This window comes from Sturnira hondurensis, unplaced genomic scaffold (genome assembly GCF_014824575.4).
Source record: "Sturnira hondurensis isolate 20B ecotype Veracruz unplaced genomic scaffold, ASM1482457v3 Scaffold0020903, whole genome shotgun sequence".
In the NCBI taxonomy this organism is placed as follows: Eukaryota; Metazoa; Chordata; class Mammalia; order Chiroptera; family Phyllostomidae; genus Sturnira; species Sturnira hondurensis.
In genome coordinates, this window is record NW_028093534.1 from 1,446,596 (window position 1) to 1,461,658 (window position 15,063).

Consider the following 15,063-nt stretch of genomic DNA (forward strand, 5'->3'; position numbering starts at 1 on the left):
ACAAATAGGCACAAATATGTTCATGACAAAAGTTTGACAACAGAGAACAAATACAGTGCTACTATTAACATACCGCTTAAAGATTTCACCAACTCTCCCTTTTATAGCACCCTTTTAGTTTCCGCAGTTTTCTGTTCATGCACCTTTTGACAGTACAGACCAAGTCTGAGCAGTGTCAGTGATGCCACAGTGCGGGCTGCTGAAAAGAAGGCGTTCAGGATGACGTGTGTTACTGGGTTTCTACCAAAAAGAACTCCCTACCATCAGCTGTATCCATGAGGCTGGACCTGTTGGATCCTTTGTGCATGCCTTTAACTATCCCCGAGGGGGGCAGGTCAATATTTGCTGGGCGTATTGAGGAAGATGATGATGAAGAAGAGGTAGTTGTAGTGACATCAGGGGGAGCAGAGAAATTCTCTAAGAGGGGAGAAAAGAAAATTTAGAATTATATTGTATCAGCAGTAAACATAAGAGTTTTTATTTATTTATTGTTTTTTAACACGGAAAAAAATTATGTAAATAAGGCCTAAGCTTTTATAAAACAACCTTTCAAATCAAATTCTACTAGCAAGCTATAATGACAGAGTAAGAGGTAAAGCCAGGGCTTATGAGCTTTCCAAAATTCTTTTTAAAAACTTAAGTAGCTTTAGCAAGATCAAATCCTATATCATTAAAAGTTTCTCAAAAACATTCTTTTCAAAATAGAAAGAATGGTAGAAAACCAATGCTATATAAAATTAATCATAATAAAATAAAAACTGCAAGTGACTTCAAAATGAAACCAAGTATGATCATATAGCTACTAATATTCTAGTCTGTTGAACATTTCTCCATGTTTATGTTGGTTTATTTGTAACATTTCTTCTTCCACTGAAGACAGGAATGATCTTGGGAATGGTCAGATCACTGGAGTTTCCAGATGAAGAAAACCAGATAGGTCTATTTCTAATTTTTATAAAATGACCTGTAAGTAACTTGGATCTACTTCACAGATGAGGTTCTTTCTTCCCTTGCTCTAAGCATGATTAATGTTACTGTACTCTGCTTCATGTAGGGGTTCTTAATATAAGGAAACTGACATATAAATTGAGGAATTCTTTAATATAAAGAAAATGAATGACATAAATTGGAAGACAGCCATTCAACCAAAAAAAGTTAGAAGGGATTCTAAGGCAGGGATTCAACCAAAAAAACTTAGAAGAATACAACTGGAGCAGTAAAAAAAAAAGAAAATTAGAAGTAAAATATACGATTCACAAGAATAATGAAAAACCACGCAAAATTATAAAAAGGAAAAAATCATAATATAAACAATTTTCACAATCAATTTGGAAGTGAGGACTCAATGTCCCAAAAGTCCGTAATTACTAGTTTAATAGTTTTTAAAAGTATTTTATTTATTTATCTTTAGAGGGGAAGGGAAGGAGAGAGGAAGAGAAACATCAATGCATCGTTGCTTCTTGTGCATCCCCTGCTGGGAACTGGCCCCCGCCGGTAACTGGCCTACAACCCAGGCATGTGCCCTGACTGGGAATCGAACTGCAATCATCTGGTTCGCAGGCCCAAGCTCAATCCACTGAGCTCCACCAGCCAGGGATAGTTTAATAGTTTTTACAGCTTTAAATATACTACTAACTAAACAAATAATAAATGTAGTTCTAACACAAGTATACTGCAGTATATTGTTTCTGTAGGATACTCTAGTAACAAAGCATTAAAAACAGACATTTTTATTTGACCCAGCAATTCCACTTACAAGAATACATCCTACAGAAATAGACAGATGCATAAAGCTGTGTTTAAGAATGTTCACCCCAGCAGTTTTTATAATAGCTAAACAAATGGGTCATATTTAAATGTACAAAATTGGGGAGTGGCTAAATAAACCAGGACACAGCCATAATACAGTGGCATATTTTGAAACCAATAGTATAATTCTACACTATTAATAATATAGCAGATGTTTGTGATACACCACTAAGAAAAGCAAATTATAAATGTAATGTTTAGTATGATTTCATTTTTGTTAAAAAGAAAATCTACATATTTATATGCTAATAAAGTCTAGAAGGATATACAATAAAATGATAACACTAAAGTGTTACCCCTGGAAAGTGGGTTTACAGACTACTTTATTTTTTTATCTGTATTTTCAAATTTTTCTATTAGAATCACGAATTACTTGTTTTAACACAAACACCCAAAAGTCAATAATGTTGAATAAAATGGTTTCTGGGAGTACTTGAACAAATAACTTTATCACTGCAGAATAGAAGAAGAAACAGAAGACTATAAGGTCAGACGAAATCATCTTGTGAACAAAAATTCAGGTAAAGGTGACTGGGTATCAGGACAGTATTTTTAACAAGTGAAGTTGTTCCCTTTTAGACTACTGTGAAAACAAAACCTGAGCCCACCACGGCTGTGCCGCCCACCCTTGCAAACAGAAGGGTGGTGAGCATGCTCACCTGGAGCTGCTTTAGGAGGTTCAGCAAGGCACAGGGCAGTGCAAAGAGTACAGGACGAACCACTGCTATTGGCACTTGGCTTTTAAATGCGGGCAATCATAACCTCTAGGCAGCTATATTCTTTAAAAATTACTGGACTGAAGTGAAATTTTTCCAAGTTTTTCTTTTCAGTTAATAAAATAAAGATATAGGCACACTCCCTTCCAAGAGCAGAACCGCAACCTTTCCCCTCCCCCTCCCCCCCTTCCCCACAGGCCTGGTACCTTTACTCTTTGCTCCCCTAAGCCCCAAGGGCTCTTTTCTTTTGTCTCTGTAACTTTCTAAATAAACTTTCTCTTACAGTTTGAAAAAAATAAGTAAAATAAAATAAAGATATATATATATATGGTGATATAAAAAGATCACAAAAATGAAAATTAAGACACTAAAATGCAACTGTCAAGAAAAATAGGAAAAGTATCCTAAAAATGACGTATATGAACATGAAATGATGTTCATATACATCACTCAGTGCACATACCAACCAATTAAGCAAAAGCAGAGATCTGAGCTGTATCTTTATCTGCAGATGCCATGACCTCTTAAAAACACACACACGAAAAACATAAAGCAGAGCCAAGCAAAAGCTACATACACACCACACAGGTGCCAGCACGTTGCAGCTCACAGAATACCAACATTCTCAGGCTGCACACTCTAGCTGCAGCAGTAACACAGCAGCAAGGACAATAAACCCAGTCTTTACGCTGTACACAAAAGGGCCTCACTGAAATTGTCTTAGTACAGAATTTGCTCAGGTTTAATGTTTTTTGTTTGAGAGAATGCAGACAACAATACTGGGGGGGGGGATCTAAAATGTTAATATTTTAACTCATTTGAACAGATGCAATGTTCTTCAAATACAATAAACCCTCGCTAAGACTGGTGTTATATCTTGCAGCTTGAGTATTGCTTATGGGAACAGTTATGGCTTCAGGTGGGCAAACTACGCACCAAAACACAGGTGATAACTACCATTTCAAATGTATTGCTGGTGTGTCATTCTTTGCCTTATTAACTGTCACATTCTTTCTAATTCTACTTTTTGGGCCACTCTGAAAAACCTAATACAAATCATAAACTCTTTCCTGGATACCGGGAGCCAAATGGAACATAACTGGGGCTTCTTGGGGAGATCCAGCTCCTACCTATTCGAGTATTGGCAAATACATCAGCTAGAGACCCACTGGTTCCTTTGACCTCTCCATGGGACAGCGTGGAAGATGCAGATGAAGAAGTGGACGATCCCTGAATTGAACGGTTGATCCAGGACTCAGCATTCTGTAAGCTCTGTTGTAAGGCAGCAGAGAGCGCAGCTTGGCGTCTCAGAGAGCCCTCATCCTCGGAGGCTGAAGACGTGTCTGTGTGGAATTAGAAAAACAGTTGTTCTCGATCCTGCCTAGAACAGAGACCTTTTACTTCTTGGTCATTGATCACACATTCAATTTTGACACCAGCAAAACATTCGCATTCTTAAGGTAAACTATTATGTCAAGCTTCTCCAGAATCACAAGGGAGGTCTACGGACCAAAGCCTGAGAAAACAAAACAATCTAAATCTACAAGTAATTTAAAGTTATTTTTTAAAAAACCCCTTAGAACATTTAAACTTCATTCAGTGTTTTTCTGTTCTGAGTTTAATCAGAACAGAAGTTCTGATTAAGTTCTCTGACTTAACTTACTTACGGTTCAAGTAATTCTGAAGTGCTAATATATTGTCCTCAATCTCCTAATTAGAGAATTTTTGTGACAGGTTGCTATACTGATTTTGGAAAGTGTTTATTAACTAGTGTTTACTTAAAAGGAAATAATCTTGCTGGGGAGATATAAAAGCTTGTTTTTATTAATGACCACCTATGTGTCAGTGAGAGGCTGGGGCACTGGTGTGGAGGAAGAAGGAACACTCAGTCTACAGCCACACCACCCCGAACTCGCCCGGTCTATATCTCATCTGATCTCGGAAGCTGGGCAAGGCCGGACCTGGTTAGTAACTGGACGGGAGAAACGATGCTTAGCCTGGAGGCAGTCACGGTTTTAGTGGAAAAGACAGCTGCTCATCTGGCACAGGCAAGCTTTCCAAACATGACGGGAAAGGGCACTGATCAGTATTTCGCTTCTTAATTCTCAGAGAAGAGTTGTGAGAAATTCACTGATGTCTGTATTTAGCCTGACTCTGACTTCAGGATAGTGAGGCCTATATTTAAAGAGCATGTTGAAAAAAAGAAAAAACAAAAGTTCAACCAAATATAGAATAGCCAACAGAAGCAGAAGTCAAGGGTTTTTATTCCAGAGCTCTCAGCTGACAAGGTACACAAGTTCAGGGGCATTTGATCTGATGTCAGATGAACCCTTTTAAGTGATTTTGGAGGTTATAATTTATGGCCTGTGGATTGCATGTCACTCATTTTTTAAATATTAAATATTCTATGGTTAGTCCTGCAGAATATTTTCCTATAACTCAGGTGAACCTGTAAGTCTGTAACACTGCTAATACCCATCAATGGAAATTTGAAGTACAAGAGACTAATTTAATCTGGAAGTAAGAATTTATGCCCAAGTCACAAAGCTGGTAAAAGGTCAACCCCAGAGATCGAATAGAACACATACACCAAAGCCATGTTTTTTCCTGCAAATCCAGAGAGAGACGTGCAATAGAGAAAGTTTGTCCTTGCTTCCTGCTCTGGACTACCTCCAAATTATTATCTCATAGAGAAGGAGATACAAGGCCTAAGACTGACTTTATAATCATGGTATTTCCCCTGCCAGGTAGGTATCCAAGATTGACTTCAAAAAAATTTTTTACAATGTACTATATAACTAATATATGTCAGGTTCCAGGGATTCTGAAATGTATGAAGTTTGTATGAGACAGGAAGGGCCCTAAAAAGGCTTAGAGTCTAATACAGGAGGCACACAACCGTAGGCTATTTCACAAGGAATACAACAAAATGCTAAGAAACAGGATAAGCAAAAGGTTTTGCTCCAGGGGTACCAATCCCAGCTGGGGTTTCAAGTACTTCTATGTAAAAGGAGCAAAGACTTTGAGGAGGTCAGGGGCAATAGATAAGGCTGGAGAGGTCAATAGTGACCAGACCCCAAAAAGATAAAGTAATAAGGTTCTTCAAAGGGGAAAGAGATCTACAATGCAAAAGGAGGGTGATTAAAGAAAAATATAAAGTAAGAGCACCTGTAACACTTTAAGAAAATTGTTTTTGGACTTCCAGCCAAGATGGAGGTGTAGGTAGATACATTTTGCCTCCTTGTACAGCCAAAAGAAGGACAACAACAAATTTAAAAACAAAAAATAACCAGAACTGCCAGAAGATAAAACTGTATGGGAAGTCCGACAACCAAGGAATGAAAGAAGAAACATTCATCCAGACTGGTAGGAGGGGTGAAAATGAGCAGCTGGGGGGTGGAGCAGTAACGACTCTTGGCAGGGTGGCGACCAGAGGATGGGGTTGGAGTAGGCAAGTTGGCACCAGGCAGACCAGGCAGTCCCAAATTTGCACGCAGATAAACTGGGAGAAAAAACTAGGAAACATGACAGACCATGCAACCCAGGGTTCCAGTGCGGGGAAATAAAGCCTCAAAATTCTGAGTGAAAACAATGGTTGGGGTTGAGGTGGTGGGAGAAACTCCCAGCCTCACAGGAGAGTTCATTGGAAAGACTCATGGGGTCTAGAATGTACACAAACCCACCCACCTGGGAATCAGGACCAGGAGGGCCCAATTTGCTTATGGGTAGTAGGTGAAGCGACTAAAAGCCAGGAGAGAGCAGAGCAAGTGGCACTGTTTCCTCTTGGACCCCTCCCCCACACACAGTGCCACAATGAAGAGATATGGTTACCCCGCCCTGGTGAACACCTAAAGCCCTGCCCCTTACTACGTAACAAGTACATGGAGACAAAAAAATATGACCCAAATGAAAGAACAGATCAAAGCTCCAAAAATAGAACTAAGCAATGAGGAGATAGCTAACCTATCAGATGCAGATAGGTAATCAGGACGCTCACAGAAATGATTGAGTATGATTGCAAAATAGAGGAAGAAGTGAAGGCTATACAAAGTTAAATCAAGGAAAAGTGACAGAAAGGAAACCAGGGCTCAAATCAACAATTTGGAACAAAAGGAAAAAACATTCAACCAGAACAGAACAAAGAAACAAGAATTAAAAAATATGAGGAGAGGCTTAGGAGCATCTGGGGCAACTTTAAACATTCCAACATGCAAATCATAGGGGGGCCAGGAGGGGAAGAGAAAGAGCAACAAGTGGAAAAATTATCTGAACGAATAATAAAGGAGAACTTCCCCCATCTGGCAAAGGAAATAGACTTCCAGGAAGTCCAGGAAGCTCAGAGAGTCCCAAAGAAGTTGGACCCAAGAAGGAACACACCAAGGCACATCATAATTACATTAGCCAAGATGAAAATGAAGGAGAGAATCCTAGAAGCAGCAAGAGATAAGGGGACAGTCACCTACAAAGGAGTTCCCAAGAGACTGTCAACTGATTTCTCAAAAGAGACCTTACAGGCAAGAAGGGGCTGGAAGGAATGTTCCAAGTCATGAAAGGGAAGGACCTACATCCAAGATTACTCTATCCAGCCAAGTTTTCATTTAGAATGGAAGGGCAGATAAACTGCTTCCCACACAAGGTAAAACTCAAGAGTTCATCATCACCAAGCCCTTATATGAAATGTTAAAGGGATTTATCTAAGAAAAAGAAGATGATCAAAACTACGAACAGTAAAATGACAAAAAACTCACAACCATCAACAACTGAACCTAAAAAACCAAAACCAAAACCAAAACCAAAACCAAAACTAAGCAAACAACTAGAGCAGGAACAGAATTACAGAAATGGAGATCACATGGAGGGTTATCAGTGAGAAGGGGAAAGGGGAGAATGGGGGGAAAGGTACAGGGAATAAGAAGCATAAAGGGTAGGTACCAAATAGACAGGGGGAGGTTAAGAATAGTGTGGGAAATGGAGAAGCCAAAGAACTTATACATATAACCGATGGGCATGAACTAAGGGGGTGGGAATGCTGGTGGAAGGGTGGGTGCATGGTGGAGGGGCAGGTGCATGGTGGAGGGAAATAAAGGGAAGAAAAAAATGAGTCAACTGTAATAGCATAACCAATAAAACATATTTTTTGAAAAATGAAAGCATTTTGCATAATTTCCAGAAAATATTCTAGTATTTCAGTTGTACCATGGGAGACAGAGATTTCTGTCTTTGCAACATGCTAAAGGAAGGCCGGGGGCATGGGACAGGGGGCTCTGACTCTAAGAATAAAGTACAGTGATACTTTGGTACTTGTTAATTCACTCTGGAACTCCTGACAAGTGCCAAAACTGACAAATACCCAGCAAGAGGTGAGCGATGAAGCATTTTCTCTTGCCAGTGGTAGGTATTGTGACTCACACAAGTTCCAGCAAGTGCAACGAGTCCCCAGCCAGGGCTGAGTGATGAAATGTTTCTTTCTCATTAAAAATAAGACGAGTACAGGGTTTATTTAACAAGTTCTGAAGCCAAAGAGTACCGAGGTATGACTGGTACAGGATTCCATAGAAAACTCAACTAGATTTGTAGGCTGTCTTTATTGAATCACATTTAATCTGTGTAAGTCTAAAATCAGAATAACCCAATTTTCGAAAGTTAGTAAAAGCAGTATATTCATGATTTGGTTTAGGGAAAATTGGCTTAGTTATGTTTCTATATTGAATCAATTATGTAATTAGGTGTATTGTTTCAATTCAATTACCTCATTTGCCTGCCAGTCCTCCTCAGAGGGTTTAGTGACCACAACTGAGGGCGGCTTGGCTGCGTACAGTGGAAAAAACATGGCTTTGGTGTATGTGTTCTATTCGATCTCTGGGGTCGACCTTTTACCAGCTTTGTGACTTGGGTATAAAATTACCCATGTGAGAAGGCTGGCTGTTTGTTCAACCATTCAACAATATTACTAAGCACAACACTATTTTGATAGAAATAAAACAGTGAGCAAGAACACAGTCTTATTAGAGTGGGCACTCAGGACAGGCACCCCAAAAAAGTGAGACCTAAACCCAGGCTAGCAAGGTAAGCAGAAATTAGTTATGAGGAGCATAAATGTGGGGAGAGAGAAGAGTCAGGTAGAGGAAACAGCATGTGAGAAAGCTGGGCAGGGACAGGAAACAGGGCACATTTGAAGATCTGAAAGAAATGAGACTAGCTGAAGCACAGGATGCAAAATTGGTAGTGATGAAAGATGAGTCTGGGCAAGTGGATAGCACTGGGTTGCTAAGGACCATGGAAAACATGCTAAGGAAACTCGCTTTTATGCTAAGTGCAGTGGGAGACCATGAAATGAGACAGTGTCTGGAAAGCAGCCCCAGCAGTGCCAGCACATGGCAGGTGGACAATAAACTTTAGCTCCTCTCCACCCCCAAGAATAACCCACCCTGTGTTACCTCAATGACACAAAACTGACCAGGCATAGCTTAAAGCTCATCATGTGTTAAGAGTGCAGGAAATGTAAGCACTTCTTTGGGACTGTATCTTTTTAAAGATAAGTTCCCTTAAATATTTATATGTTTATTTAACTGTAACAAAGAAAATTACAACGGATTAGTAGAAATCTGGGCAAGATCAAATTAGTATTAATAGAAATAAAGCTATCATTTTCCCACTGATTCTACTCTGATTGAACATGAACTCACCTTATCTAAGCTCTAGGTCTACACAACAGAAACAACTTTGAAAATATAGTTTGCCCATTAGTTTATAACTGGTGTGCTTTTTAAAAAAAGTATTGATTTGAGAGAGAGACATCAATTTGTTGTTCCACATATTGATGCATTCAATTGGTCCTGACCAGGACTGAACCTGCAACCTTGGCACATGAGAAAGATGTTCCAACCAACTGAGCCACCTGACCAGGACTATAACTAGTATGATTTTAACACAGCATCATTTAATGCTGATTACCAGAAGCCTATACTTCATTTATAACCAATTTGGAAACATACACAATTATACCTTGCTGATTTTAAGGAAAGAAAAGTCCTGAATTTACTAAGTGTACTTAACTACTACATCACTTTCAGTCTTTAGCCATGTGTGGAAATGACTCCCTTTTTATTGGTGGAAAATATATTTATCACATCTAAAAGTGTTTATTAATACACTCAATTTATAAATTAAATTTAAACACCTACCATATCCATCCTATTCCTGATAAATGAAAAGTAATACCTAATCAAGGACTTGTACAGGAATGTTCACAGGAGTTTTATTTGTAACAGCTAAAAAGAAGAAACAACCCAAATATCCATCAACAACTGAACGGACAAGTTGTGGAGTACCTATACGATGAAATGCTACTCGGCAATAACAAGGAATGAACTACAGTACTGATACGCAAAATGTGGATGAACCTCAAAATAATTATGCTGAGTAAAAGAAGCCAAACCTTTACCCTAATGCACCAAAATGAAGTACAACTGTATGATTTTATTTGTATGAAATTCTAGGAAATGCAGATGACTGTCCACTGACGGAGAACTGACAGCCGGTGCACCTCACAAGGACGGGAGAGGAGGGACTGCAAAAGGGTCGTCAGGAAACTGGGGAGTTTACTTATCTTAATTGTGTCGATGGTTTCACGGTTTTTCTATGTCAAAACTTAGCAAAGATACATTTTAAATATGTGCTGTTTGTGTTGGTTATAATTCAATAAAGCTATAAAAACTAATTTTAAAAATTGTGGTGGTAAAAATGACACTGTAATGAGAGGACGGCAACCCCTAAGAGTCAGTCTACACAACCTGAGGCAAAGAAAGTTTCTCTGTAGGCAAGAAAAAGGTTTTAGACTAGGGAAAAATTGTTAGACACCCAAAAGGAGACAGCCTCGGAGTAAAAGCATATTGGAACAGAAGATGAAAAGGTTAGATCTGGAAGCAGACCAATCTGGAACTACTTTAGGCAACAATTCTGAGCAGCTTATGATAATCTAGCACCAAACCCAACCATGGTGCCTACTGATTCGCCAGCAAAGCGCTTGGGAGACTTTCAGAACTACCCAAGAGATTTTCAGCACCCCACAATAATTTGTCCCCGTGCACCTAGTCGCTGGCCAGGACTGAAAGTCACTACAAAGAGCCTAGTTGGCAGGAGTCCCAGGAGTTGCCCGACCACCACTATCCAAACAGGGGTACCTCTGAGAGAAGGGCATTCACTATAAATAATTAGTCCAGGGCCACTCCACCAGAAGGGAATTCCAAACACTGCTTTTCTAGGTACTTTCCCACATCTGGGGGGGGGGGGACAGTTTATGAAAATAATTAATTTTACAAATAGTACTGGGGTGAAAAGAGAGTTTTTTCACTTATTGCCTATTTGAAAAGTTAGAGCAAACATGCAGCAGTTGCTGGAGCACCAAAATACCGAAAAACGTTTACTGACAATACGGCAGACTGAGAGGCAATACGCCAGTGGGTTAGAGAACGGGCTGACTGATCCAGGTTTCAGTCTTAGCTCTGCCACTGAGAGCTGTTCTAGGGGCCTTAGTTCTTCTGTCTGCTGTTGTTCTTTTTCTATGAATTCTCTCACACAAGTGTTTTCTACTTTTGGATAGTTTGCCCACACTCAGTGGATCTGTAGCTGTGGGAATCTTAAGAGCCTGGGTTGAGGTTGTATCTTTCCAGAAAACACATGTGCCAGAGGTTGTCATCAGCCTTTCTATTTGTTCACTTAAAAAAAAATGTACTTATTTTCAGAGAGAAGGGAAAGGAGGGAGAAAGGGAAGAAGAGAAACATAGCTTGGTTGCTACTCGCACACCCCCAACCAGGGCCTGGCCCACAACCCAGGCATGTGCCTTGACAGGGAATCGAACCAGGGACCCCATCTTTGCAGGACAACTCCCAACCCATGAGCCATGCTGGTCAGGCTGTTAGGTCACTTTTTAATGCTAGTTCTTACCAGGCACCATAGTGAAATTCAAGTCTTGTACCCACTGACCACAAGTACTTAGGAAAGTCCCTGCCTCTGTTTTCCCAAGGTCAGGTACAAGGCAAGCTTTCCTAACAACTTCTTCTGCTGGCAGTTTAGTATTTTCCAATCTATTCTTCTGGTGAAGAAAAGCCTCTCCAGAGACCTTGATTCCAACTTCCAACCTTATATAGGTCCAAGGTTTTATCTTTTCTACACTTATGGTAACTAAAATTTAGGTCCCTACTTCGCTGCCTCCCCTCATCCCAGGGTAGCCACCGTGTGCCCCATGTCACCACTCTGGGTTTTGGTGACCATCTCTCTCTTGCTCCTGTATGTTATTTTAAAGGAAGTTGGTTATATTTTATCTAGCACTTCTAAAGGGAAGTTTTCTTTCCCCTTTTTCTAGGAGTTTACAGTTTATCTAATTGACCTCACAGCTAGAAACAGAAGCTAGGTAAGTTATTGAGCCTCCCTACACCTTTTCTCTCAATTGTAAAATAGGGGAGAAGATTGCTGAAAAAACTAAAAATGAAAAAATGTATGTTAAGTATTTAGCCCTTTGACCAGTACACAGAGAGTACTCAATAAACAGTAATTATGAAATTACTTTTAATGATGAACCTTAAATTTTACAATCAGCTACTGAAATAAACAAATTCAGTCTAATAGAGTGGGTTTTTATTGTGCTTTGGGTTAAAGAATATTGAATATTTACTAGCCTCCCAAGTAATTGTGAACTGTTGCTCAGACTAATGAAAAGTATGCTGTGAAAATGACGCAAACCTATTAGAGCACACTTATAGAGGTCTGATCTGCCTGGTCTGTTTGCTTGCCTGAATACAAGTAGACTTTTTAGGAAAAAAAGAATCCCACAAGTTGGTAATTCAGAAAAGTAATCTCTTTTAAGTTCAAATTAATCAAATGATTTTGGCGCTATATATTCTCAAAAGGCAAGAGCTATTCAATTCATTTAGAATAATACTCATCCCAGTGAAGTGACTGGAAATAGGGTGAGTGCCAAGCAAGCCTCCAGCGGCCAAGAGTGGCATTGCCCTCTTGCTGACCACTCCCCCACATACAGAGCCACAAAGCAGCAAAGTGAGTTGCCCAACCTTGGCAAGTACCAAGACTCCACCCCATACAATTTAACAGGTACAGTAAGACAGGGAGTCAATGCAGCTCTACCTTAACACACAGAAATTAACACAGGGAGGCTGCCAAATTGAGGAGACAAAGAAATATGGCCCAAATGAAAGAACAGACCAAAACCTTCAGAAAAAGAACTAAACAAGATGGAGAGAGCCAACCTATCAGATGCAGAGTTCAAAACACTTGTGATAAGGATGCTCAGAGAACTCACTATGTATGGCAAAGCACAAGGGAAGAAGAGAAGGCTGTAGCTAAAATAAAGTGAAATAAAGAAAAATCCACAGGGAGCCTGGGTTCAAATTAACAATTTGGAACATAAGGAAGAAATGAACATTCAGCCAGAACAGAATGAAGAAACAAGAATTAAAGAAAAAAACCCACAAAGAGGGAATAAGACAACACTGGAACATCCCCAAAAGTGCCAACACTGGAATCACAAGGATGCCAGAAGGAGAAGAGGAGTAAGAAATTGAAAACTTACTTGAAAAAATAATGAAAGAAAACTTCCCAAATCTGGTAAAGGAAATAGACATACAAGTGCTGGAAGCACAAAGGGTCCCAAACAAGTTGGACCCAAAGAAGACCACACCAAGACACATTATAGTTAAAATGCCAAAGATTAAAGATAAAGAGAGAATCTTAAAACCAGAGTTATCTTACAAAGGAGTTCCCGTAAGACTGTCAGCTGATTTCTCAAAAGAAACTTTGCAGGCAAGAAGGGACTGGAAAGAAGTAATTGAAGTGATAAAAAACAATGACCTGCAACCTAGATTATTCTCTCCAGTAAAGTTATCATTTAGAATGGAAGGGCAGATAGAGTGCTTCCTAGACAAGGTCAAGTTAAGGTACTCATTATCACCATGCCATTATTACATGAAATGTTAAAGTGACTTATCTAACAAACTAAGCAAACAATGAGAATAGGAATAGAATCATAAACATGGAGATCATTTGGAGGGTTATCAGTAGGGAGGGGGAAGGAGGAGAATGGGGGAAAAGGTACAGGGATTAAGAAGAATAATTGGTATGTACAAAATAGACAGGGGGATGTTAAGAATAGTATAGGAAATAGAGAAGCCAAAGAACTAATGTGCACAACTCATGGACATGAACTACAGGGGTAGTGGGGGACAGAGAAGAAATTACTGGAGGGAAGGGGATCTAGGTAAAGGATAGCAAAAGGGGGAAAACTGGGACAACTGTAATAGCATAATTAATAAAATATATTTTAAAAGAAAAGAATTCCAGTATCATATATACGTATCTCTAAAGTAAACAAAGATTTCCCAAACATGAGGTTTTAGTAGAGTGAAAAACAAAATGAGGAAGACTGGAGTCTGAGGCTTAACTGCTGTCTGACCTTGAATAAGTGGCCATGCACCTGTTTGTTTCCTCATCTCTAAAGGAGCCTGTCCATCATGCTTCACAGAGCACTCACAAGGACCGAGTGGGGCAGGGCTGCCATGGGTATGTGAAAGCCCTTAACATACTGTAACATACTATAACAGTATCCCAGTCTGTGCACAGGTGTCAGAGTAACACAGAGAGGTAAAATTCTCCTTGTTTGGTGCTATGAATTACTACTGCAGTCACTTCAAGCAAAGTCGTGAGTGAGACAGACCTCTAAATTTAAGTTTCTTTCTACCCAAGCCTGCTGAAATAGCTTACTGTGCTTTTGGGTAATAATGTGGCCTATTTATTTGGTCAACCTGGTACCCTCAGTGCAGTGTAGGGTAAGTCCACACGGGTGCAGAAAGAGCTTAGAGGGGGAAAAAACATATGCTGCAGTTTTTATATTATGTTTATCTGTGCAAATGAGTAACAGTGTTACACTAAGAACACTTACAAAGAAAGAGCTGAGGTAATTGTCTCATGACATCAGTATATGATTTCAGCACATAAAGGAACTGGATGGCAGTAATTCAAGCAGGCTAAAAGACTGTGAGAAAGGTCACGAAAAGAACCAGAGATTGCCACCAACTTGGAGAATGTAAAATTTTCAATCCACAAGACAGAAATCAGTGTGCATGTCAATAAGCAAATTTTAGGTTGACTGACACCATACTACTTGAGAATGATTTACACACAAAAGACAAATTATTTGCCATGCCAAGTATTCACTGTGTTTTTCATAAAGAAGCCAAGATTTTTGGACTTCCAGCTAAGATGGAGGCATAGGTAGACACACTGTGCCTCCTTGCACAATCAAAATAAGGACAACAAAAATTTAGAAACAAAATACAACCAGAACTGACAGAAAATTGAACTGTATGTAAGTAGGGACAACCACGGAGTTAAAATAGACGCATTCATCAAGACCAGTAGGTGGGGCCTAGTGGGGCCTAGTGGGGCCTAGTGGAGAGGGGTTGCGGCACAGGAAGCGTTGACACCAGGCATGCAAGGCACCCTGGGCGCACAGCCCATGGCTGG

General features: G+C 39.7%; 1 protein-coding gene across 3 annotated transcripts in view; it reads right to left on the minus strand.

Annotated features, from left to right (window-relative positions):
* DIP2B (DIP2 acetate--CoA ligase B (putative)) overlaps nt 1–15,063 on the minus strand; it is a 224,352-nt gene that overhangs the window by 67,857 nt on the left and 141,432 nt on the right. For 2 of the 3 annotated variants that reach the window (XM_037030984.1, XM_037030983.1), the window contains exons 5-6: nt 3,656–3,868; nt 262–417 (exon numbers count right to left, since the gene is read on the minus strand). In XM_037030984.1, coding sequence (XP_036886879.1) covers nt 262–417; nt 3,656–3,868 — 369 coding nt within the window. The remainder of the gene's footprint in view (nt 1–261; nt 418–3,655; nt 3,869–15,063) is intronic. The other variant, XM_037030985.1, reaches the window with a different exon arrangement.